The sequence below is a fragment of the Styela clava genome, chromosome 11 (assembly GCF_964204865.1).
Source record: "Styela clava chromosome 11, kaStyClav1.hap1.2, whole genome shotgun sequence".
In the NCBI taxonomy this organism is placed as follows: Eukaryota; Metazoa; Chordata; class Ascidiacea; order Stolidobranchia; family Styelidae; genus Styela; species Styela clava.
The window spans coordinates 14550621-14575695 of NC_135260.1; the positions used below are offsets into that span (position 1 = coordinate 14550621).

General features: G+C 36.1%; 1 protein-coding gene across 9 annotated transcripts; it reads right to left on the reverse strand.

The window, feature by feature from the left end:
- Positions 1-1727: 1727 nt before the first annotated feature.
- On the reverse strand, positions 1728-25016 carry LOC120348174 (uncharacterized). Of its 9 annotated transcripts, none has more exons than XM_078118146.1 (29): positions 24845-25016; positions 14768-14875; positions 13432-13584; positions 10350-13046; positions 9972-10100; positions 9400-9555; positions 9065-9223; positions 8649-8789; positions 7764-7928; positions 7638-7682; positions 7308-7421; positions 6478-6627; positions 6344-6394; positions 5929-6084; positions 5800-5859; positions 5442-5603; positions 4944-5084; positions 4786-4864; positions 4561-4620; positions 4208-4330; positions 3944-4041; positions 3813-3870; positions 3578-3640; positions 3315-3437; positions 3067-3161; positions 2709-2775; positions 2418-2480; positions 2088-2186; positions 1728-1835 (listed from the first exon to the last, which is right to left on the reverse strand). In XM_078118146.1, exons 1-29 carry the CDS (start codon positions 24953-24955, stop codon positions 1780-1782), a joined length of 5682 nt encoding a protein of 1893 aa, XP_077974272.1. In that variant the 5' UTR covers positions 24956-25016; the 3' UTR covers positions 1728-1779. The 9 variants fall into 9 exon arrangements, with proteins under 9 accessions (XP_077974272.1, XP_077974273.1, XP_077974275.1 ...); XM_078118147.1 differs by lacking the exon at positions 24845-25016 and adding an exon at positions 20690-20832; XM_078118149.1 differs by lacking the exon at positions 24845-25016 and adding an exon at positions 17199-17354 and having other exon boundaries at positions 9993-10100.
- Between the last annotated feature and the right edge of the window lie 59 nt (positions 25017-25075).

A 25075-nucleotide genomic window follows, 5' to 3' on the forward strand; every position in this document is an offset into this window, starting at 1 on the left:
AACTTGAAACTTCCGGTGCTCATATAGCAAGAGTTATGGTTTCAATTTTTAATGTTGAATTCATTATCTACTAGAATTATGTACATATGAGTACATATATATTGTACATATGTACATATAATTTTCATCGAAACATTTAAAAGATTGTTGGTAGTGATATTTCCCCGACTCTTAACCCATTCACCCTATACCATTGCAAAATTAGGAGTGTTTTGAAGAATTGACACTCACAAATTGATTAACATGCTCAAAATCATTACTTTTGAATAAATATACAACCACGTGCCGCTTACAGATACTGATAGCTGATTTTAGTCTAGTATATATATCGCAGCTTTTCCGGGACGAATTTTTGACGAACAAATAAGACGGAGAACGCCGGAAACGAGGCAATGTTTACAGCCATGCTTGAATATCTGTCTGAACGGCAGAAAAATTATAATTCATCGTTGACTTTATGCTGATTGTGAATCGTGACAGAAATAAACAAGAAAGTCGACGCTTGGAGAAACACCCATTCAACACGATTCCCATGAACAAATTTGTGAAGTAATGTACATCACCACCATGACGTTATATATATACAAAATCAAACATCTGCGCAGGAATTTCTATTCGAGTATTCACGACAACTGTAGTGCTCGATGGCTTCGTGACACATTTCAAAAATCCCTCGGAAGAATGCAGTTCAACAATACATAGCAGGTATTGCAGGGCCGGATCATTCTTTCGGGTGTCGTAAGCACTTGAGACATCGATGTCATATATACAGTGCTTAATTAACCATTAACCAAAATAAGAACCTACTTTAGGCACCATCGAATGCTCTATACACGACCTGCAATAGAATCCTGAGGAATGCATTTATAATAGAATGGAAAACTGCTTGACCATAGTCTTTAAATTGATTAGACCAGTATTTAATCAGAATCGGGCCTCAGTGTATGATCAGAATGAATAGAAAGGTACATCGCACACGCAAGTTACTGCGTTTCATATTTAGTGCCTGCGGTAGCATGCCACGGGCAAATGAACCACAAATGTAAAACGGGATATCATGGAATATTCACACATTCAATTCTTAAATTAAAGCAGCGCAACACAATAGTCCCAGACGAACGTCTTTTATAGAGGCATGATACCTGCTTCGGATAAACTCCGTATGTTTGATGTAATTTTTTCGAGGTTATTGGCCTCGTCCTGGGCTGTCCGGCGTGACGTTGTTAATTAAGTTAGATTCTGATACAATCGCCCTCGTCAGTAGCAGTGGCTCAGGGGAAACGTATGGACATGGTCAAACATCAGGCGGAGTAAGACAGTAGGTTCGAGCCCCGCAAGCTAGACTGAGTTGTAGGGATGGGCCAGCAGACAAGACAGGCGGTCGAGATAGGAAAGGGATTCGGTGAGCAAGCGAGGATAACAACGTAAAACGTCTTCAAAATAGAAACACGTTATGATTCTCGCTAACAGCGCGCTCGCACAGAAGATAACGAACAATCAAAGTGCCGATACTATTTCAACGTCATTGAGTGAGGAAAATCGTTCGAAGATTTCTCTTTAAAACGAAACACCTCGCTGACGGTGAAAAGTCGCTATTATTCGAAAATCAGCCGAAAAGGTATTTGAATACTTTGATATTCGAATATTCGATTCGTTTCGGACAACCCTGTTGCACACCTATCCCAAACAACTCCAAAAGAGTACTTAGTTCATATATAAAAGCAATCTTCAAAATTATGAAAATATTTTATTTTAAATACATAAAATACAAGAAAAAATTTAGTTTGTGTTCACGTCTGTCGAAAAGTTCCACGGTGGTTTATATTTGTATCCGCCTGCATGAAAATATAAAAATATTAACACTTGACAGAAAAGTTTTTTTTAAACAGTATTAGAATGGTTTTTGAGTTCATCCAACAAAACTGTAGTACTGAACGAAATTCAATACTTATCCAGAAATATAACTATTCATAGTGGAAGATATTTGAAATATAATATATATGATATAGAATACATAGCAATAAAGTTATCTTTTGAATCGAATGTGAACTAGGCTAATAATTTCATTCAATTTGAATAGTAATTACCATCTTCACTTTGTTCCTTTAACTTATCCGCCTTACGTTTGTTGCCAAAGTATGGGATTTGTCTTGGTAGAAATTCCATGCGATTGACGAATGGTTTTCCTAATAAAATATTTATATTTGATCAGTTTTCATGAACAACGTCAAAAAATAATAAATTATCACTGAAAGAAACATTGAAATAAAATTTTAGCAAACAAAACCCCTATCTGAGTTTTAAACAGGCGAGCATCTACTTAAAATACCTAAACGGTATTACCTTCATTCATAGAGCGAATCATTAATAAGTACATAAATGATACATGGGATTGAATAACATGTGCCTCATCATACCTTTCTGTCTTTTGACAGGCATGCCAAGTCTCGTCTCCAAGTTGGAACTTATTCCATAATGACCTGAATAATATTATCTTAAATATTTATTTGTGTTTAACTATCCATTACGAAGAAATTAATAATCTAAACCAAATCTGGGTAACAATTAACAAGAAGTGTTTTATATACTTGGTCGTCCACACTAAATAACTACTGTAACCGATTAAAACCTTTCCGTCTAACATCCAATTGTAAGAAAATATGTATAAGAATAGGCATGTTTGCAAGAGGACATAAACAAAATCAAACCGTTTGTCCAATTTCTTTTGTAGAAATCCAATTTTCTGTTTAATCTTGGTAGTTTTGTCACGTATGGCTAAAAATGAAGCCAAAATTAGAAAAGAACTATCTACACAAGCCCACATTATTTTATATGATATATATTCGTTCACTAAATCTCAACAAGTAAGTAATCGCAATAAAACATTTTAAATATTTTTATGATCATAACAGTAACTTTGAAACTCAAACTTAATCTTATATGTATGGTATAAAAAAATAAAACCAGTAGCCAACTTCTTACCAAATGAACTTTTTATAGTTTCAATGATCTTCTGGTGTACCGGCTCAAATAAGTAAAAATAAAAATACCCAAAAAATTCTTTACCTCGAACGTAGCTTTTTGTCTTTTTGGTTTTGTTTTTTCTAATGCAGTAAGAGAAAAATCCCAAAGTGGAGGACTTTCCTCGTTCGCGAAACAGTCTAAAATTAAAATGAGCTTTTTGAGCTTTTTTTGTTTAAAATTAATTTATCATGTGTTTTTCTGAATGTAATTTTAAGTACAGTATTTAAATTTGAAAAGCTAACGCACAAGGAAAAGTTGTTAAATTGTTTCATAAAAGCATCATAAATTACCAATTTCTATTTCCTCCATTATTTCTTCATCTTCCTCATTTTCCTCGTCCTCTTTTGGCATCATGGCTTCATCCCGACTGCCGTAGTCCTGTTCTGTTATTTGCATGCGATTGTTGAATTTGTCTGAATACAATAAATAAAATGAGAGTTCTAATTTATGCTACAGTCACGTAACTATACTTATTACGCTACTATATTAATAAAAATGGATGAGTATGGTTAATTAAAATATACTTGTTAAACAGGAAACATTACGTATATACCTTTAAATCGCTTAATAACTGGCATTCCAGGACTTGGCTTTTGTTTCTCAGGCTCGTGGTGCGCTGAAATTATAACCAAGTATAAGCTTCTATTGCTTCTATGTTATATTATTCCTAGTGTTGTAATAATATTTCTGCATCAGATGTAAGTGCAATCCTTTCATATCATAAAGTATTTCCTGAAGTCTTCAAACTTCCTCATTATTAAGAAAACGAAATGTATATTTAAACCAACCCCATTTATTTTTTCCTCTTCGAAAATACCATTCCTCATTTGAGTGCATTCCTTCTTTCTGAAAAATAATATGGGATTTTGGAAACTATCTCAAAAAATGGAAATAAGAAACATCCCAATCATTTCTATACCTCGGCCATAGCTCCTTGTTTGTTCTTCATTGAATTTCTTCTAATCGGAGCAAAAGGAAAATTCCGAAGTCGAAGAATTACATCGTTTGTAGAACAGTCTGAAAATAAAATTAATATCTAGTTTTCATTCATTTTAATCAACTTAGCAAGCGATTCAGATTGTCTAATTCTAAAGTGCTTGAATTTTTCAAGCAGACCTACGGTATGAAAAATAGAAAAGTTCAAAAGTTTTCATGAAATTACCAAGATAATTTCTTAAATTACCAATTTCTATTTCCTCCCTTATTTCTTCTTCATCTTCATCCTCATGTTTTGTTGAAGTTTTGACTTCTTTTCGCCGATTGCCGTAATTAGGTCTCGGCATTTGATGGCGATTGTTGATTTTTTCTAGAAGAAAATAAGAGCAATAATATTTCGACCTTTTACAGCTGATAGGTGACTGAAAATAGCGATGGTAGTGATATTGAATAATTCAGTTCCAAGCCCTGAACAATCAAACAATTTCATTGGCCTTTTTTTGGACAGGTCACTGTTTTTCCACAAATATTGCTTGAGCAAAATGATAAATATATCAAATTTGAGGTATGCTTGTAATATAAATATATCCTATGTTATACCTTTATATGGCCCAACTGGTATTCCAGAATTTGATTTTCCTTTGTCTGGTTTATGGTATACTAAAAATAATGGACAATTGTAATGTTATATTGTTACTATATAGAAAGAATTCTGGGTAAATAGACGACTAACGAAAAATATTAATTAACGAGTGTTTCATCCATTTATTATTTTATTCGATATTTTCTCGGCTTGTAATATTTCTAATGACTGAATGAACCAACCCAAATTCTTTTCTTCTTTGCGGGAATCCATTTTTTCATTTGACTTCTGTGATTTTGTGAATTCGGTTCGATTTTTCACCTAGAATTCAAAATATTCATGTTAATAAATGTTAATGCGATACAGTGAAAATATCTTGAAAAATTGTTATTGTTTTTACCTTTTTTGTGGACTTCACTGTCTTCAAACCGTCCATCTGTGATTCCTTCTTAGTCGAAGTTGAAAGTCGTGAAGCATGTGCTTTGGTTGAGATTTTATCCATCAAACGGGACTTTTGTTTATCTGTCTGAATTTCTCGAACCTATAGCAGGAAAACCATAATATATTACATGGATTCAGTTTACTGATAGAATTGTACTAGCCACTATGCTGTTTTGGATATTTTAATTTTAATACATGGCTTATTTTCTTGTTCACGTCAATGAAAACTATGCTCTTTTGTGATTTGCTATGCATATACAGTCAGTATATTTTAATATTCTTATGAGAGTCATATTCACAAATTTCTCATATTTAGGTACTAGAGCTAGCACAGGCATAATTGAAACAAACCCAATATAGAACGGGCGACCCATCTTCATTACCATGAGATTATTGGAACGAATCACTACTCTTTAAGATTAAGTATTTAATATCTGGACTCGTCTTTTTACACTACCTTGATGATTTTCGTGCAACTCGAAGATTTTTCTACATCGCCCATGTGTGAACCGATCTCATCTTCATTGGTATTAGAAGTTGCAAGATTAGGTTCGCTGGGAACTGGGATTGGTTTCGAGTTCATTAAACCGTCTTTGCCTTTTCCTTTTTTATTCTTGGACTGTGGTTAATATACGCAAACAATAAAACTAAAGCTGTGTCTATGTAAATCGCAAAATTAATTCAGATTCAACTTTTTTTGAATATTGCAATACAGCAAAGCACAAATAAATAATTTAAAAGATATGAAATGAATTTGCTTTATATTTTTTCCTTTGTTATAAATTATCGTATTATTATGATAACATTCAACATACATTTGTTATAATCTCTTTGGGTGCTTCACCTTTCCTCTTCTTGATAAAATTTGTTAACACCTTTATAAAATTAAATAATACGATAAATATGAAAAATATCTTAAGTCTGGAATGATTCCTTTATTGTACCTTTTTTGTGGTCTTCGCTGTTTTCCCATCGTCCATTTGTGTTTTCATTTTAGTTGTTTTCTTGGTTGAACTTGGAAGAAGGGAAACGCGTTGTCGGAGTGGAAATTTTCGGACCATGAAACCAAACTTGCGTTCAAATTTCGGTATTTTTTGACCCTATAGCAGGAAAATCATATCATAATATTCAATGTACTGACAGAATTGTATAAGACAGTATTTTGGGTATTTAAGTAGCTATGTTGTTGTGTGTTTTGCTAAGCATTGTAAGTCGGTATATTTACTTACTTATTCATATTATTGCAGTACAACCTGGCTTCCATTTTTGCCGTATGTGTTTTCTGTACCTATTTTACCTATGTGATGGGTTCCAGTATTGTAAAGTAAAATACTATTATATTATTAATATATATCATACTGATTTTATATTTCCTTTCGGTACTTTATCTTTCTTCCCCTTCACTTGCTTCTAAAAACAATATGATTTACTTAAAAGCATTAAATAATAAATACGGAAAACTTCTAGTATGTGGAATCATCATTTTGTATTACTTTTGACTTCGCTGCCCCCATATCGTTCATTTGCGATCCCTTGTTAGTTAAACTTTTGTGCGATGCTGGAAGATTTGTTTTGAGTGTTTTGCGCGGAATAGAATTTATTGCACGCATCTTGCCATCACTTTTCTTCCGAGGTTCTTGATCCTATAATACGAAATCCAAATCTTAATACTTGTACTGTGGTTAATAAATTCAATCATTACTGCTTACATCTATGGAATATGATCTGTCGATCAAATGGAAAATCTCACTTAAAACTTGGTTTTGGAATAATAGTAAAGACCACTTTTCAATATTTGTGTTGCTGTCATATTTGTTTTAATATAGTTATACAGGGCACTTTGAAAAATTATTATTTCTTTCCGATCATTATACTTCAGAAAAACAGTTTACAATTTTGCTACATCACTATCTGTTGTCATCCATTCATGCTAATAAAATCAATATTATTTCATTTTTTCTCGTAGGTGAAATCTAGACTCATCTTTTTTAATTGCCATAATAATTGTTTTGAAATTCACATTATCCCACCATAATATGGAGTATAATATTATTATATTTAATTTAATTATAATAATTTTCAACATACAGGAATAAACATGACTATTCTATTCAATTAATGAGTCCAGCTGCACACTAACACAAATGTATTTCTGTAACGTTTCGTCCGACCAGAGTCAGACTTCCTCAGACAAGCAGTTTACAACAATCATGTAATCATTGTTGTAAACTGCTTGTCTGAGGAAGTCTGACTGTGGTCGGACGAAACGTTACAGAAATACATTTGTGTTAGTGTGCAGCTGGACTTATCATTTTTATGTTACCTTTTTTGTGGACTTCGTTGTTTTTACATTGTCCTTCTTCGATTCAAACTTTGTCGAACTTTTGCTCGATGTCGTAAGAAGTGCAGCGCGTACTTTTTTCTGAACTTTTTGATCCTATAGTAAGGAAATGATGTTGTAATACTTGTACTAATGTATCTGCACATATCGATAGCATTATCATTGATCAGTTTTTTGCTTTGCATTTATAGCCAGTATATATTACCTATTTTATTATAGATATGTTCACCTCGACTCTACATTATACGTCGGTACGAAGTTTAAATTTACAGTATTATGGAATAGAATGATATTGGAAAAAATTCGACATACTGATTCTGTATTTCCTTTCGACACTTCAACTTTCTTTTTTTGCTTCTGAAAACGATATAATTTACTTGAAAATATTTGAATAAAAATAGTAAAATAACTGGTATCTGGAATCAAAATGTGTAATACCTTTGTGAATTTCGAAGAAAACTTCTCTGCCTCTAGATCGCTCGTCTGAGTTGCCTTTTCAATGAAACTTTTGTTTGATTGTGGTAGATGAGAATCGAGTTCTTGGAACGGAATAGGATCGATTACACTCATCTTGCCCTCGTTCTTCTTCTGAATATGTTGTTCCTTTTTCGTAAAATCCATGTTATATTACTTGTTTAGTAAACCCTATTGCTCATCAACTGAGTATGTAGATAAAACTTTCAAATAATAGGTAATTAAGGCTACACTTTCTATTTGTGCTAGGTACGTAAATAAAACAGAGATCATCTCCTTTTTTGGTGAAGTAAATTAGTCATGAAACGTCTTCTGTTGTAGTTGCTAATTAAACTAGTTAGATATTAATCTGACTCCAAACAGAATATATAATAGGTTACTTATTCAAGTCGAGATGTATGTTAATTTGATATAACAGCAAGGATCTAGACAATTGCCTGTATATATTCTATTTCCTTCAATAAATATATTACAATAAATTAAATCAAATAAACCAACTTACAATTTCAAGTTATTATTCTTAAGAGTAGAGATCATCAGATTATTAATATTTGACGATAATGATGACGATCTCTTCTATGTTCGAGATCGCATTTAAAGGGGTACAACAATTTTCTCGATTATTCGAGACCGTTCTTACACAGATTATTCATGTAAAACAAGGTCATTCGACATATCACACGGGAAATTATTCGCTATTTCGCATGTTATGTTGAAATATCATATTGGAATGTTCTTGAATATTCTCCAATATTTATGACTTCGGAATTACTTTTAGCCTTGATGTCATTATTTCCAAAATTATTAGTTAATTTATTACAGTCAAAATAATTTACTTCTATTACCTACCAGGATTTTTCCTGTCCGATCAAAGTCTCCGTTTCCGTCCCCTTTTTCAGCGGACTTCTTTTTTTTGTCATTTACTACTGGCATTTGATTTGGAAATGTAGGGTTTTCCTCCATGGTGCCGTCAATAGTAATAGATGCAGTCTATAAAAATATATCAGATATGTTGTATCCTATGTTTGCGATACAAGTAGCGTAATAATAATCTTTGCAGTCCGTATCGCAATTCTGCAAATCTTTCTTTCGTAAGCGGCACAAATTTAATGGCAAAATAATTTTTGGTATCACGTACAAAAAAATAAAGACTTAAAACTTAAAATAAAGCTACGACTCTTTTCATTCGAATGAAAATAATGGAAAGATTCGCGACTCTTAAAATGAAATTAAGTAGAAAATTGAAACTCATCTTTTTATAATACCTTGATGATTTTCGTGGAATTCGGTGATGCTTCCACATCGCCCACATGTGAACCCATCTCAACTGCTTTTGTAATTTTAATTACGTGATCTGGTTCGCATGCTATGATTGGCTTCAAATTCATTGATTGGTCTTTGTCATTTGTGTGTTTTTCTTGATCCTATATTATGAGAATAATGATATATAATTGAACTGTAATTAATATACTCGAATAATAAATACTGCGTGTATCACTAATTTTGTTCAACGCCAACTTTTACGGGCTATAAAAATCATTTGCCACGGAAATATTATTTTATCAAGCTTAGGTCAAGTAAATTTAGGCAAAAAATTTACCCCAAAGGAGAGATCGGTGTTTTTAGATTGAACTTCGTCTTCCTGACCAAGTTTTTCCTTTTTTGTCAATTCATTAGTTATTGCAACGTTTTCCGGTGAATGGATTGAAGATGTCAACTTTTTTTCGGTAACATCTTTGATGGAAATGGTTGCCGCCTATAACGTAAAGATGTAATGGGTGAAATGGTGTAAATAAGTTCACGATAATGGCAGCGCGAGTAGGAGTTCCACATGTATTCTATACTGTATTTTTGCTATCTTGTTCATTACCATATATTTTGGGAACTCGACATTACAAAGTTCCTTACTTCAGTGGGATTTCACATTATTTTAAAGCGACACTGTGACGTAGAATGAAATTCTCTACCTATGTGTGGAAACATTTTAAATATTTGCGACTGTGTCATGTAATCTAATATTTCGTCAAACACTTCGCTAACTATACTACCTCCACAATTTCATTGCATCAAGATTCCGAAGCCATGATAAATTGACTCATAATCATGAATGTTTAAATCTTTTGACAAGGCCAAATTAAGCCAAAGATTTTTTGCATATTGAAGAAAAGTAACCTTTGTTTGCACATCTCCTACATCAAGATGTTGTTCATCTGACAAAGTCGTCCTGTCCACTACTGGTGTATGGCTCGGAGACGTTGAAATATCTTCAGCAGCACTTTCGACAGAAGTGTCAGATATAGTCTGAAGTAAATGGCATATGTTTAATTTTCGTGATGATAACGAAAGAAATATTATTTGATGTTGTGTATTTTTCTTTACATATATGGTGTGAACAATGAAACAAGTTGGTAAGGATTCACGTTTATTTTCGCGCGGGAGCAATTATCAATATCACAAGCAGTATTAACAGTATAAACTTACGCGTAAATCGGGATGAGAATATTTGTACTATTATTTGGTTTCATTGATAATTAGTAGCATTAATAATACCTTATTGATTTTTGTTGACTCCGGCATTCTTTCCACCTCGTCCATGCAAGATCCCACCGAATTTGCTTCGTAACAGATTGAAGTTACTGAGTGAGCAATAATTGCAGAAATTTTAGTAGCTAAATCTGATGCAACTATTTCATTTACACTCTTTACTTGAATTGGAAAAGAACCGGGTGTTGGTGTAGGCGGTATGTTTTGCATATCTTCTTCCGATTCCTCCAGGATGGGTGAAAGTGTTTGACGGTATGGATAATATTCCGGTTCCGTATTAAACTCAGAAGACTCGTCTTCCGATGAGTTCACTTGTTCTTTATCGTTAATACCAAGATTAGAAAAAATTGCTAATTCCGGTTTAAATTCACGTGGATATTTGCCGTACGCCCATGAGGGCCTACATTGGAAGTTTTCATTTTCATTTCGAGGTTTTGTCATTTGGTAATCGCCAATCGAAACGGGAAAATGTATTGTTTTTGAGTGCATTTTAGATGGCTCTTGTATATAACCAGGTACAGATGAAGAACCTGCGCTCTTAGGTCTTTGTTGGAGAGAATGAAGTACATGCACGTCAAAAGGTTTTGATGGTCCCGTAAATCTTTGAGGTACTAATGCCTTTAAATTTGGCGAAGAAGGGTATTTTTTGAGCTGTGATTTTTTTAATGTTCTCACTTCAGCTGCACCACGAGGAATGTCGGGGAGAGAATTAGCTGAACGTAGAATTTGAATATATTTATTTGCAGGTTTCCTGGTAAATGTCATTGCCATTCTTGATCTGATGGGAGGTTCTTCTTCTGAGTCTAGCTGACTCAGGTCGAGTTTTGGAACACAGAGATTTCTAACTGATTTGACCGGATGTAGCTGTGGCCATGACGACGAACTACGTATCCCTGCCATTGTCATCCTTCCTCTGATGACAGGTTCTTCTTCCGAGTCTAGCAGACTCAGGTCAAGTTTTGGAACACAGAGATTTCTAACTGATTTGACCGGATCTAGCTGTGGCCATGACGCACTACGTTTACATGTCGGTTGTTGTTCGCTGATTTCTTCAGCATGGAGCAAGTAGGGAAGAGAAGATTTTATTTGTAATTCCTCGTTCTTTGCTATCTCAGGAATCTGAGATAAATTTGGAAGAGATGATGGTATGTTCACAGATTCTGTGTTCCGAAAATGGGTAACGACTGTACATGGCCCAGTAACTGGATCGTGAGAAGAAGATGTTTTATCTCCTTCTCCATCATATACTTTGCTCAAGTCCAGTTTCGGAATAGCAATATTCGGATCTTCTTTTGTTTCCCTCGATTCGGCGTGTATTAAATCAAGATTTTGGGTTTGTTCGCCTGAATCGGATAACACCGAACTTGTAGCAGGTGGCTGGTTCAAATGTTGTGGCAATTTCAATCGCTTGATCAAATCTAACAAACAAGCAGAAATATGCAATTGTGAGAATTCCCTATCAATTGAACTCGGACTCAGGTAAAATAGATCAGGGCTGGAGGGTGTAGATCTCGGATGTAATAATTTCCCACCATTTATTTGCACTCCTGCTTGAAGTAAATTTGGATACGACACACTAGTACGAAATGCGAATTCGCGGACTTGTAATTCTTTTTTCTCAATTACCAGACTTGATTCAGACAAAATCGATGCTTGATCAAAGAGCAAGTTTGTGTCTTCCTTTACGGGGACAAGTCGATTTTCATCAATTTTTTCAACAAGAGCATGCGATAATGGCGACTTTGATTCGCGCGGTTGTCCACCTGTTACATCAAGATCCGGTTCTGTAAGGCAATGTTCCATGTTCTGGGATTCTCCCTCTTTGAAATCGATCATTCGTGGAGATGAATGTCTTGCTGGCATTGACATTTCAAAGTCTAAATGATCTGATTGTTTGAAAGAGGCAAAAATGGGAGAAGCAGATAATTTTGATATTGCAATTTCATTAGATTGCTTTCTCAAGTCTGGGCAGGATACAGAAATGTACAAACTCGATTCCATTTTCACCAGTACTTCACTTAGGTGAAATAAATTAGGTAATGAAACTGACATCTTCAAACAAGATTTTGCGGCGAGCATTACAGATGAACTCGATCTAAGTCCGGAGACGTGTTTCGATGTTGTTTTCCCGAATTCGCCATCGAGGACAAACTGGCTCGTTACAATTCTTGTGACAGACTGGAAAGCAGGTGTATTCGCGTCGATATTATTAAGTGCGAGCATTGGGGTATCAACATTGTCCTTCTGACTGCTGAAACCGCATAAATCAGGCAAAGATGGCAGCTGTGATGGTATTTTCCTTTCCTTCTCATGGCGAATCAAACTCGGGCATGAAGCAGAAAGTGATCGTCTGGCCAACTGCAAAATTTCCGATTCCACCTTTTGATTCAACAGATCTGAGCACGACGCAGAAACATGCAAACGCGATTTCATTATGCCATCCAATGTACCGAATACATATTTCAGATTTGGACAAGAGACGGATACTTTGAAATATGACGATTTCGCGATGTGCAGTTCCATAACTCCTTGGCATAGATTTGGATACGATGCCCAAGTGTGAAATGATGTTTGGCGATAATTCATTTTGGCAATAAGTTCTTTTAATTCGGCGTCGGAGGCGCAGGCCTCAGAAGATTGTGAATCAGCGCACGGCAGACTTTCTAACGAACTATATTCGTCATGATATGCTTCTTTTGGCATCTAACAAGGTAAAAATTTTATGAAGAAATGAAATCAAAAACTTTTGCAACATTTCATGCGTCTTCATTTTTTTGGTGTTTCGAACTATTTTGTCGAGTTATGGACGAAGAAAAAAGCTAGTTATACTTGCTTAGATATCGTTAGAGTATATAATTATATATAGTGGCATTAATCAGTTCTTTGATGACCTAAAATGGGAGAGAGTAATAAACTACTGACGTGTTAAAGATGTGAGCTCTTTTTGATTTAAGTGATCATTCGAGGACAACTGATAGCTTTTTCAAAAAAAAAGGAATGAAACTGTAGGTATACAATATTTTGTTTATTTGTTTTTCAAATATTTTGCTTTCCTGCAGCTATTATCATTCGACGTTTAATATGTTACCTGTGAGACAGTGCCGGAAGTAACAGTCTCATTCAAAGTTGTAACTGTGCCTGCAGACGGATGGGGCTGTTGGTTTTCGCCCATCGACTTGGTGACTGCACTCTCCAAACAAGGATGGTAATCAGATCCAGTTTCATTTTCTTGGACTGGAACCTAAATATGAAAGCATTCGTTTAGGTGTATGATGGAGATTTAAGGTGACAGAGTCTGAACACAACAGTATTAGCAGCAACGTGGTATGCAATCTTGGTCCCTACAATCAGCCTATACCCTATAGTATAGGGCCTATACTATAGCATCATTCTATATTTGCATAAACAGCGTTTTGGAAGCCAAGACAGCAGATCAAAGCTCACACACAATGCAGCATTTTCCCGGCTCTCAAAGGGCCACGCTTTTGACATACAGCCTAGTGGCATAATTGAGCTCACTAATGTTTGACAGGTGCGGAAAACACAATGAGACTCCGCGCAAACAACAACTGCTTGCGTCTAATCGCTCTGTCGAGAATTACATCTATATTTTGTTTTTCCAATACGATCATTCTATTTGTGTCGAGATCAAATTTAGTTTCATCCCAACGAGTTGTTGGACAGGAAAGTATAATCGTGACATGTGTCCCCCCCACTATCAATCCGCAGATAAAAAAAAAAGTTAGGCTTATGGATATGGAGTTTGGTTCCAAACTAGTGAAAAAAACAGGAACGAGCACAAAAACAAAACGGACTAGTGGCCGTTTTGCTTTTGACCATTGTTTCTTGGAGGAATGGGCACATTTTTTTATGAGGCATAGGAGATCTCAAGCCCCGGTACGTGAAGATTACAGCTAGGCTACTCGGAATCCATAAAAAACATGTCTAACATGAAATTAATGATTAGATTGTCTTGGAGAAAGGTTTACTCGAGTTCGTGACTTAAGGGATGGGGCGTTAGTTAATGGGCGCGCAGAAATGACGTACGACAAGTATCAATTGCGCCTACAGAATTAAACGTGAAGTAAGACAGAAGTAGGTTTGATCATTAGGATAACGGGTAATTTTGGAAGTACAATAAAGAGGAAAGATTTAGTCAGTTCAATACACAATAACCTGCACCTTCTAGTAATTGTTACAAGCTTGCTCAAATTTAGGACCAGCAGTTTTATAACAACCACGCAAATCCATGCCTAAACTGAGAGTAGGAAAATGGTAAAATTTATCATCTTCAACCGAGAATTTATCGGCTGGTTGCAAATAAATAGCGGAAAACTTACCGACAAGCCCGTCCCTATTGGCATTATTGAGTAAATGACGTGGTCATATATATATAGAGAAATTATATAACATATATTTTTTACCTTATTCTTTTTTGCCAGTCGAAAAATTTTCAGGATCCATAACAATCCTGCAAGGAAGCAGTTTAAGGATGTGGGCGAAGGTCCCGAACCCTCGGAGTTCTTTGAATCCTGCAAAACAAACAATATTCAGCGATTCTAATGGGTATTCGTATAATTATCATTTGAAGTTGTTTATGTGTCTAGAACAGAAGTGCACTACACAAGGCACGCATGCCCAATGTGGCACCTCGAAGTTCGAACGTGGTTGGTGAACGTTTTAGTAAAAAATAATTCTGGAATTTATATTAAATCATAATGTTGATTCACACTACAGTAGCAAGGCGTTAGGTGGGTAGAACGTGATTTTTTATATTTAGCGCAAATCGCGTTTGAATCGTGATTATTTTATTAATCGACACATACCTAGCTCCTTGTTCTATCAGAAACAGTAATTAACAAATAGTCCCAATGTCTAATTTGACAACATTTTGTTAACCCCTATGAACTTTTCTGTTTTCAAAGTGATTTGTAGGCTACGATTTGCTTTTCAATACTAACACCGGAATGCTTGTATACTTTCGCACTGGATTTTCCTATTGCGGGCATTCTCAATCATGCAAATAAACAAATCTCATATACAGACTTGATTCACGGATGAACATTAGATCAGTGGTTCTCAACCTTTTTGCAAAGGAAAACCATCCAATTTATTGAGAAATTTGCAGCTGTCTTTTTGATATCACACGTGTTAAACGCGGTTCTAATGAAATTTCTGCAAGGCGAAGTGGAACGTTGACTTCCACATGATTTGGTTAGCTTTGCTGGTTTCATTGCGTTGTTTGGAAGAATTCTGGCGCAGTCTAGGCACATGGAAAGCGGTACTTTTTCGCTGCTGGGAGCAATAGTGAAACCTAGCTCCAAATACTTCTTATCATACTGCCTAATAAAGTCTCCCTTTCGTTTTTGCTTGTTTCTTCGCGATCCATATCAACATTGCTGCAAGGTCGTTTCGGGACATGTTGTAAAGTAGCAGTCTCTTACTCTATCCTGTCAACATCACTAACTTGGTTTTCACCGCTGGGTTTCTTTCGAAAGAACTGGATTAAACTTTGTTGGTTGTTTGCCTCCATTTCACTAGCAAACCTCGCTGAATTATTTGCCAACTGTCAAATTAGGGAACGTGCGAACTGCGAAGTTCTCAATCAGGTACCGTACTATGTGCCATCAAACTCCCCCGTTATGACGTCACCCGCCGTTATGAGGTCATAAACTTAACGAACATCCAGCCGTTCAGGGTTTCAAATGGACAGAGGACCTCCACCAAGTTTGGTTGTTAGAAGAATGCCGGTACTGCGAATCAATAAGAGTTGAAAAATCACAAAATTAACGGACATGCCGTCAATACTTTGTTAAGATTGTAATTCAAATTATCAAAAGCTGGCGACTTTGTATTTTGAATTTTGTACACTCTAAAATTAAGGATTGGATTAAAAACTACCGACAATAACTAAGGTCAGTCAACACCAACATTATTTTTTGAAAATATTAAAAAATCGTGGAGGTACAGTTATCGGAAGAGATTTTATTATATCTTTTATAGTGGACGGGATAGTCTCAGATTTGAAATTTAAAAATCCCAAAATTTAGGGTCGGATTGAAAACTATCGACTATAACAGACTAAGGTTAGTCAACATTAATATTTTTTTTATTGGAAAATATGACGAAATTATGAAGATACAGTTATTCAGAACGATTTTTGGCCTCTTGAAGTATGCGCACCAAGATGGCGCACAACCTGAACTCAGGTTGTGTAACAGGTCAAGGTTCAGGTTATGCGACACTTTGGTGCGCATACTTCAGGAGCTCCAAGATTTTAATATAGATTCTATTGTGTACGAGATAAGGGATTCATCGATGTGTTTGTTATTAAGTGCAAATATTCTCGTTACCGCAATAGAACGCAATGATCTATATATATATATTAAAACTATCGCAACTTCTAATGAAGTCAATGTTTTCCCGAGCATACAGTTCCTCGTTGCTACGTGCCCTTCATTGTGCCCACAAATTTATGTGAGTGTTAGTTGGGCTGAATTCTGGGTGAGTCGGGGGTCGGCAAACACGCATTGGACACCTAAGTTTGAGGAACGTTTTCATACGACTAAAGAAGACAAAGTAACGATCACTCTGAATCAAGCAGCGTCATTCGGGTCATGTGCATTTTCTAATCGAAAGTTCAATTTTCTGGTTGCCACATTTCGCCCAAGTTTTTAAATAGGCACATAAGTACCTTTAAAAATGTTATTTTGAATATTCTAGAGACCAAAACATCTAGATTTTAACTTCGTTTTATCGTTCACAATTACTTTATATACTCCAGTTCGATTTCATTAGTAACACTATTTTGCTAAAAATCAGCAAATATTAGAATTTAGCAGTTCATCCTCTCACCTTCTCTTTGTTAGAATTAGGCTTGGCTCTCCTTTTGTTAGAAACCTTTTTACTCGAAGTTCCTTCTTTTCGTGGAATGTCGTTTCCGACGTCCACCTTTTTTCTCAATTTCATTATTTCTACCCCATGATTAAATGAGTTTAAAATACAGCGCCTCTCATACAATAATGTATTTTGAAATGGCCTGATTTTATGCGAATTTAATGTAATTATAATTTCATATGTCTTTATGACGTCATAAGCGATGTGTTTCGATATTTTGTTAATGGTGCGTTGATTTTGGTATTACTTTATACCGCAGAACATTTTTAGTACAATCACTGAGGTCTATTCATGATCATTTGCATCCGCACATTAAACATAGAAGTTAGTTGTCTCATTGCCTAAGCCCTAAAGCATAGAGTATTGCCCGATATAAATAGTCTTAGTATATATCCGAAACCATCAAAGAGACAGTACAAAACGGACTAACCCTCATTCGAATTCAAGGCTTGGTAACATTTGGCATTTCTACCATACCCGTGCGGATGAATATCAGACAATTTAATTAGCTGTATAAGACTCGTTAGAATATTCACAACTGGTCAGTTTTGAAAAAAATAAATAATCTGTATCATTTATTTAAACTGAAGATTTGAGGAGTACAAGTTCGAAGTAAAAGGGATTGCAATATAGAAAAAAAAAAAATTCAGCAAATTTAGATTCACTTCTGACAGAAGGTTTACAACACCTTCCTCCGTTCGATGTTTACAACACCTTAATATTTCCAAAATCAAAATACGTTTGTTGAAGTAGGTCAGCTGACCAAACACGAATTGCAAGTAAAGTTTTTACTGTGGATCGTCAAAGCATTTTATTCTAGTAGGACATCGTTCTTACAATTTAAAATCTGTGGTCTCTAAACATTTCAATAGAGCTTTGCAGAGAACTTAATTAGGAGAAAAACATTGCGCTATCATTCGATATAGCCCATACAATTTTGAAAAAATTTGTCAATTGTTCCACTACTGTGAAAAATCTTTTATTTAGGACGTATTGTTGTAGCATTTATAACTGCCAGCTCTGGTTGTTTTTCAATAATTATAATTATAAAAAAGATAAAATTTCATATAATAATGCTTATCGCGTAATTCACTGTGTCTCTAGATCTGAGAGTGTCCGTCACAAAATGGTATCTGGGAACATTCCCTCTTTCGAAGCACTCCATAGAAAAAATCTGTGGTTGTTCATGACGAGATGCAGAAACTCCAATAACATTCTATTACAATCATTATTTGATTCCCAGATACTGTTTGTTACGGGCTATCTTAGGTTCTATACCTCACTTTTGGTCTCTTAAATTGCTATATCATAACTCTTTTTTGAGACTTACTGTGAATCTGATTGTCATATCAGGTATTTTATGTATTTATTGCGTTATTTTTGTTTCGCTTATGTTTATTTGTTGTGTTATTTTTATATGGACCACAGCGGTCTGGAGTAATAAACGAATTGAATTGATATTTGAACCAGCCCAGCGTGCGAACAAGCAAAAAGATGAAAATTACATTCATTCGAAAATCAGGACACCATAAAACTTTTAATAATTAACATGAGTAATATTGAACTTCGATTCTTTTGATGGCTTGATCCAATGATGTTGGCACTGCATATTCTAATCATGTGTGCAGCATCTCACCCAAGTGTAATAAATCCAGCATCATGAGCAACGTCAACCTGGGCTTGGCGGTATTTAAAAGACTTGTTTAAGACTAACAGCATGTTAAATAACTTTAATACTGTATGAAGTTTTTTTTTTCTTCGGATTGCTTATTTTTTGTACAATTTATTACTATCACCTTTTTCTCATTCATTTCATGTTGATACCCGTCCAGCGTTTAATTTATTTTTATAAATGTACCTTGTTTAATATTATCATTCGTTATATTTATTCAGCCATTATGAAAAAGTTATGGCGGGATCTTCTAATTTTGAATGTGAGTTTATAGGCCAAATCCGTAAGGGTTTTGTAAGAGTTATATCCAGTGGAATTCACGGGCGATTCTGCTAAATATTTTTAAATTCATTACCCTGAAATGTCAGTATTGGTTACAGTAATATGTAATGCAAGACAATTGTCGGCGCCGGTGGAAATTTCTTAGAGGGTTTAGAAAATTTTGACAAAATTCATAACCTACAGTACAATTATAACGTATTATAACACCATTCTGTAGGCTGTGTTGTCAACTCTCGATCTATATGGTCTTGTACAATAGAGGTCAGGAAACATCCCGAATTCATGAAATGGAAAGTTGCGGCATAGGTTAGTTATTAGATGGTTGGCTTCGCGATGATAGGACAGCTGGCCTATTGTTCCCGCTTTGATTGGCTAGCCGTGGGCTAGTTTTCGTAGCCATCAAAACCAGATGTATGGTAATATGAATGGATTTGTCAGTTAGGAGGGCAGGAAAAAAGAGAAATGGAAATCAGCGAGGCACGAGGAAAATAAATTAAGATGAAAAATGTGAATGGGATGAAAAAATCAAAATCGAGTCTGGCTCATTGATAGGTAACGTACGTTGCAAAATAAAGCAACTCAGCGTGTATTACCAAGTTCCACGTTCAAAGAATTTGTAAATCCAGTAGCGAGGCAAGGAAAATTAGGATGGGAGATGAGAATAGGGAAAAATCGAAGACGCCCATGTCGGTCGATCAGTAAAATCAGCGAGCGGCCCAGAGAAAAAATTAAGATGAAATAAAAGATAATTGATAAATAATAACGATCAGCGATAGGCCCATGGCAAATTCAGTAAAAATGATGTTTTATTATCTACATGTTTCTCACGAACATGAAAAAAATAATATATTCTTATATATATGTGCATCGGAGAAAAAAGATCATGGTGAATATTATCAATGACAATGAGGCCTAGCTTTTTTGTGATTTTGGAGTAAGCGTCAGAAGCACTCAAGAACGAATATTATAACTTCCAATAATTTTCCAGAAACTGATGTCGTCAGAAAATCTTGGAAATACAGAAATTATATGTATAGTAAAAATTTGTTGACACGATGCGATTATCACTTTTTTATGTTATTGGACTAAAACATAGAAAAAGCTTTCAATTTTGCGGGACAAATGTCATAATATAGCGGTGTATTTTAACAAATAAATATGTGCTCCTTGTTCTCAAAACTGACAGAATAGGTTTGCTTGGTGGCAGAAGGAAAAAAATTATCCATTGAACAGATGAGATGGAGAGCGACGAAAATACCGCCGACCATAACAGAAGTTAAACCAATGAAGTACACAAATCCAAGCTCTGTGAGTTAGACAGAGAAGCATCCTAAAAACAGGTCAGGTAAGCAGAAGTGCTAAGATCTTCCAACAATAATGAAATCTACAACACTGAGAATGCATAAGTCAAAAACTTGTCTATGCACACGACCCCAAAGATAGCATAAGCAAAGAGAACAATGAAAAAAGAGAAAATCTAGCTCCGCCATCATACCTTTTTATGCTTATCCTTCGAAGGCTTCTTTTTGCGAGAAACTTTTTCACTTGAAGTTTCTTCTGTTTGCGGAATGTCGCTTCCGACTTTTGCTTTCTTTTTAAATTTCATTATTTTTACCCCATGATCATAGGAATTTTAAATCCAGCGCCTGTATTTTAGACTGGCGTGAATTTGGGTGATTTTAATGAATTAAATTATTAATATTATTACGTCACAGTACATTGTAGCACGAGATATTTACGCCGAATAATAGCATAACTTGAAACTTCCGGCGTTTGTTGCTCATATAGCAAGAAGCTCACTCAAGTTATGGTTTCGATTTTTAATGTTGAATTCATTATCTAATAGAATTATGTACATATGAGTACATATGTATTGTACTGTACATATGTACATATAATTTTCATCGAAACATTTAAAAGATTGTTGGTAATGATATTTCCCCGACTCCTAACCCATTCACTTTATACCATTGCAAAATGAGGAGTGTTTTGAAGATTTGACACTCACAAATTGATTTACATGCTCAAAATCATTACTTTTGAATAAATATACAACCACGTGCCGCTTACAGGTACTGATAGCTGATTTCAATCTAGTATATATATCGCAGCTTTTCCGGGACGAATATTTGACGAACAAATAAGACGCAAAACGCCGGAAACGAGGCAATGTTTACAACCATGCTTGAATATCTGTCTGGGCGAACGAAGTGTCTGAACGGCAGAAAAATTATAATTCATCGTTGACTTTTTGCTGATTGTGAATCGTCACAGAGATAAACAAGGAAGTCGACGCTTGGAGAAACACCCATTCAACACAATTCCCATAAACAAATTTGTGAAGCAATGTACATCACCACCATGACGTTATATACGAAATCAAACATCTGTGCAGCAATTTGTATTCGAGTATTCACGACAACTGGAGTGCTCAATGGCTTCGTGACACATTTCAAAAATCCCTCGGAAGAATGCGGTTTAGCAATACATAGCAGGTATTGCAGGGCCAGATCATGTCTTTCGGGTGTCGTAAACACTTGAGACTTCGATGCCCTATATACAGTGCTTAATTAACCATTAACCAAAATAAGAACCTACTTTGGGCACCATCGAATTTTCTATACACAACCTGCAATAGAATCCCAAGGAATGCATTTATAATATAATGGAAAACTGCTTGACCATAGTCTTTAAATTGATTAGACCAGTATTTAATCAGAATCGGGCCTCAGTGTATGATCAGAATGAATAGAAATGTACATCGCACACGCACGACGCAAGTTACTGCGTTTCATATTTAGTGCCTGCGGTAGCATGTCACGGGCAAATGAACCACAAATGTAAAACGGGATATCATGGAATATTCACACATTCAATTCTTAAATTAAAGCAGCGCAACACAATAGTCCCAGACGAACGGTATTTATAGAGGCATGATACCTGCTTCGGATAAACTCCGTATGTTTGATGTAATTTTTTCGAGGTTATTGGCCTCGTCGTGGGCTGTCCGGCGTGACGTTGTTAATTAAGTTAGATTCTGATACAATCGCCCTCGTCAGTAGCAGTGGCTCAGGGGAAACGTAGGGACATGGTCAAACATCAGGCAAAGTAAGACAGTAGGTTCGAGCCCCGCAAGCTAGACTGAGTTGTAGGGATGGGCCAGCAGACAAGACAGGCGGTCGAGATAGGAAAGGGATTCGGTGAGCAAGCGAGGATAACAGCCAAGGAGCGCAGAGATTGAAAGGCGGGCAGCCAAAACATGCGTCGCCATCCATGGAGGAAAGTGAGCCCAAGATCGAGCCAGTACAACAGCCAACAAACAAGTTAACAACGGAGATAAATGAACACCAGGGAGAGGTGCCAGCTGAGCTTCAAGGACAGTAGACAAGACAAGAGGCGATCAAGCCAGAACAGCAGTCCTAAAGGAAATTTTTTTACACCCCGAGAGGCGAAACCGACAAGCAAAATAGAACAGCAACCAAAAAGAGCAGAAAAAAAGGCCAGTTACCATTTAAGGGAAAATATGAACCAGAGAGGCAACAGGTAAAACAACGGGGAGATAAATTAGCAGCAGAAAAAGGTGCTAGTTGAGCTGCAGTGATAGCAGACAAGACAAAAAGCGGTCAAGCCAGAACAGCAGCTCCAAAGGAAATTTCATAGACCCCGAGAGGCGAGGCCGACAAGCGAAATAGAGTAGCAACCAAGGAGAGCAGAAAGAAAGGCCAGTCGCCATGAAAGTGAAAATATGAACCAGAGAGGTAAACAGAGCTCAAGGTCAAGCCAGCGGGCAGTCCCACAAACCAACCGTCAGAAAAAAAATCAGAGCGGATAGACTTTATTAAATAGTGTAAAATCCACTCTTAAAGCAGATAAAATAAGAGCGATAAAATACGATGCTTACTCTGGGACAGCCAAAACCAAGAAGAGACCGACGCTGTGAACCCACAGCACAGTTCACATATGCAGTGGTGGTTGGAGTCGAGTAACTGGATCCAACTATCGGGCGAATTAGGGCTCAGACTCCACACACCAAATCACCAATGCATATGCAATAACCAGACAAGAAATATAAATAAAATAATAAACAATGAAAAAAGGACAATTCCAGTCCCGCCACATTCATTAGCAAGCGAGCAAAAAAGAGCAAGGATAACATGAACCAGAGAGGCCAAGCGGCAGTCAGACATGGAATAAAAGAGGCAGCCCAGTCCAGGAACCGAGTAATTAGAAAGCGAGCGAGAAACCAGCAAAAGAGCAAGCGGCAGTCAGAGAGCGAGGCCCTGTCAGGACAGGGCGGATTTAAAGCGAGACCGCAGACATGAAAATGGAGATAAAAAGAACCACCAGCAGACAGGGGTAGGCCCCCGGAACAGGCAAGCAAGATCAGCAAAGAGTATTAAAAGAAAGTAACACCAGCAAAAGAGAGAGCAGACATGAAAGTGGACAAGGGGATCCAGGAGAATAATGACACGAGTTCTTTATATTTTACAGGCACGCATTTGGCATCAGTAAGAATCTCTTATGTTAGTGCAATATTGTCCCGGGGTTACATACGTCAGTGGACAAGTAGGCTATACGTCTAACAGTCCGACCCTGAACTCTATTCTATGAGTTATCATTTACACGTTTCTCAGGAACATTACGAAAATAATATAATATACTCTTCTACATATGTGCATTGAGGATAAAAAAACTTAGCGAATAAGATCAATGCGGCAGGGTCCAAAACAAAACGTGACAGCCTTCTACACATCGTTAGATGCAAATGGATGTTCGGCATGAGACACGGCTAAAGTGTGAGAGTATTGAACCACTAAGTTCAAATTACATAACCTGTGGTTAGTCGATGTAATAAATTGCTCATTCCGATAACCGTCTCTAATGATGTAAAGGTCGATATTCTCCCGTTTTTTTTTTCAACTAGTAAATTCCCGAAGCATCATGCAGAAAAAAAAAGCCATACCGGCGACAGCACGAAGCGCAACATTTTATTTTTTAAATCCGCTTTCGCGTGGCGATCGTCGGATCATGGGAAAGAGACGCCACCCATGCAACATAATAATAGTCTTATTAGAACAATAAACACTCGTTGTTCATTAAATTTAAAGTGAGTAAACTCGCGATATTTCGATCACTTTTGGGTTTTCTCCGACTTGCGGCCGGCGAGACCTCCTCAAAAGTTTTTGCGGTCCTTCAACCTAGCAACCTTGAACAACCCTGAGGTAGACAACAAGGTACCGGTAAAATTCCAAACTACAGTTGTGACTTGTATCCTTTGGTATTGGTATTTCGATTCACGTTGACACTGGAGGCATGAATCTTTATTGCCACACTCCCTCGGGATTAGTGATTCATTGTTTTTATGATTAAATTACACATGAGGGGGCACCAAAGGGGCCTAATCCGCCCCTGCATCTGGAATATGTAGGACAACTTATTCCATACAAGATATGGACTGTTACCAGACGAGAGGCGGTATTACCCCATATGATTAAGTCGTCTTATCTACTCACCTCTCCTCTGAAATTATCTGCACCAGCGGATAATGCATACGTGAACCTCTATCTCTGGATACTGTTGCAAACGACTTCCAAAATAGCATAAGCAAATGAAACAATAAAAAAGCGAAAATCTAACTCCGCTGTCATACCTTTTTAGTCCTGTCCTTCGAAGGCTTGTTTTTGCGAGAAACTTTTTTACTTGAAGTTTCTTCTGTTTGCGGAATGTCGCTTCCGACTTTTGCTTTCTTTTTCAATTTCATTATTTTTACCCCATGATCATAAGAGTTTTAAATCCAGCGCCTCTTATACAATAATGTATTTTAGACTGGCGTGAATATTTAGGCGATTTTAATTAATTAAATTATTAATATTATTACGTC

Excerpts from the sequence above, each read along its gene's own strand:
- LOC120348174 (XM_078118145.1), bottom strand. The coding sequence starts at position 17,312 with ATGAAATTGAGAAAAAAGGTGGACGTCGGAAACGACATTCCACGAAAA. Across the intron at positions 4,865-4,943 it reads CAGTGAAGTCCACAAAAAAG|GTGAAAAATCGAACCGAATT; the intron begins GTAAAAACAATA and ends TTTGAATTCTAG. Across the intron at positions 3,871-3,943 it reads AACAAGGAGCTATGGCCGAG|AAAGAAGGAATGCACTCAAA; the intron begins GTATAGAAATGA and ends ATTATTTTTCAG.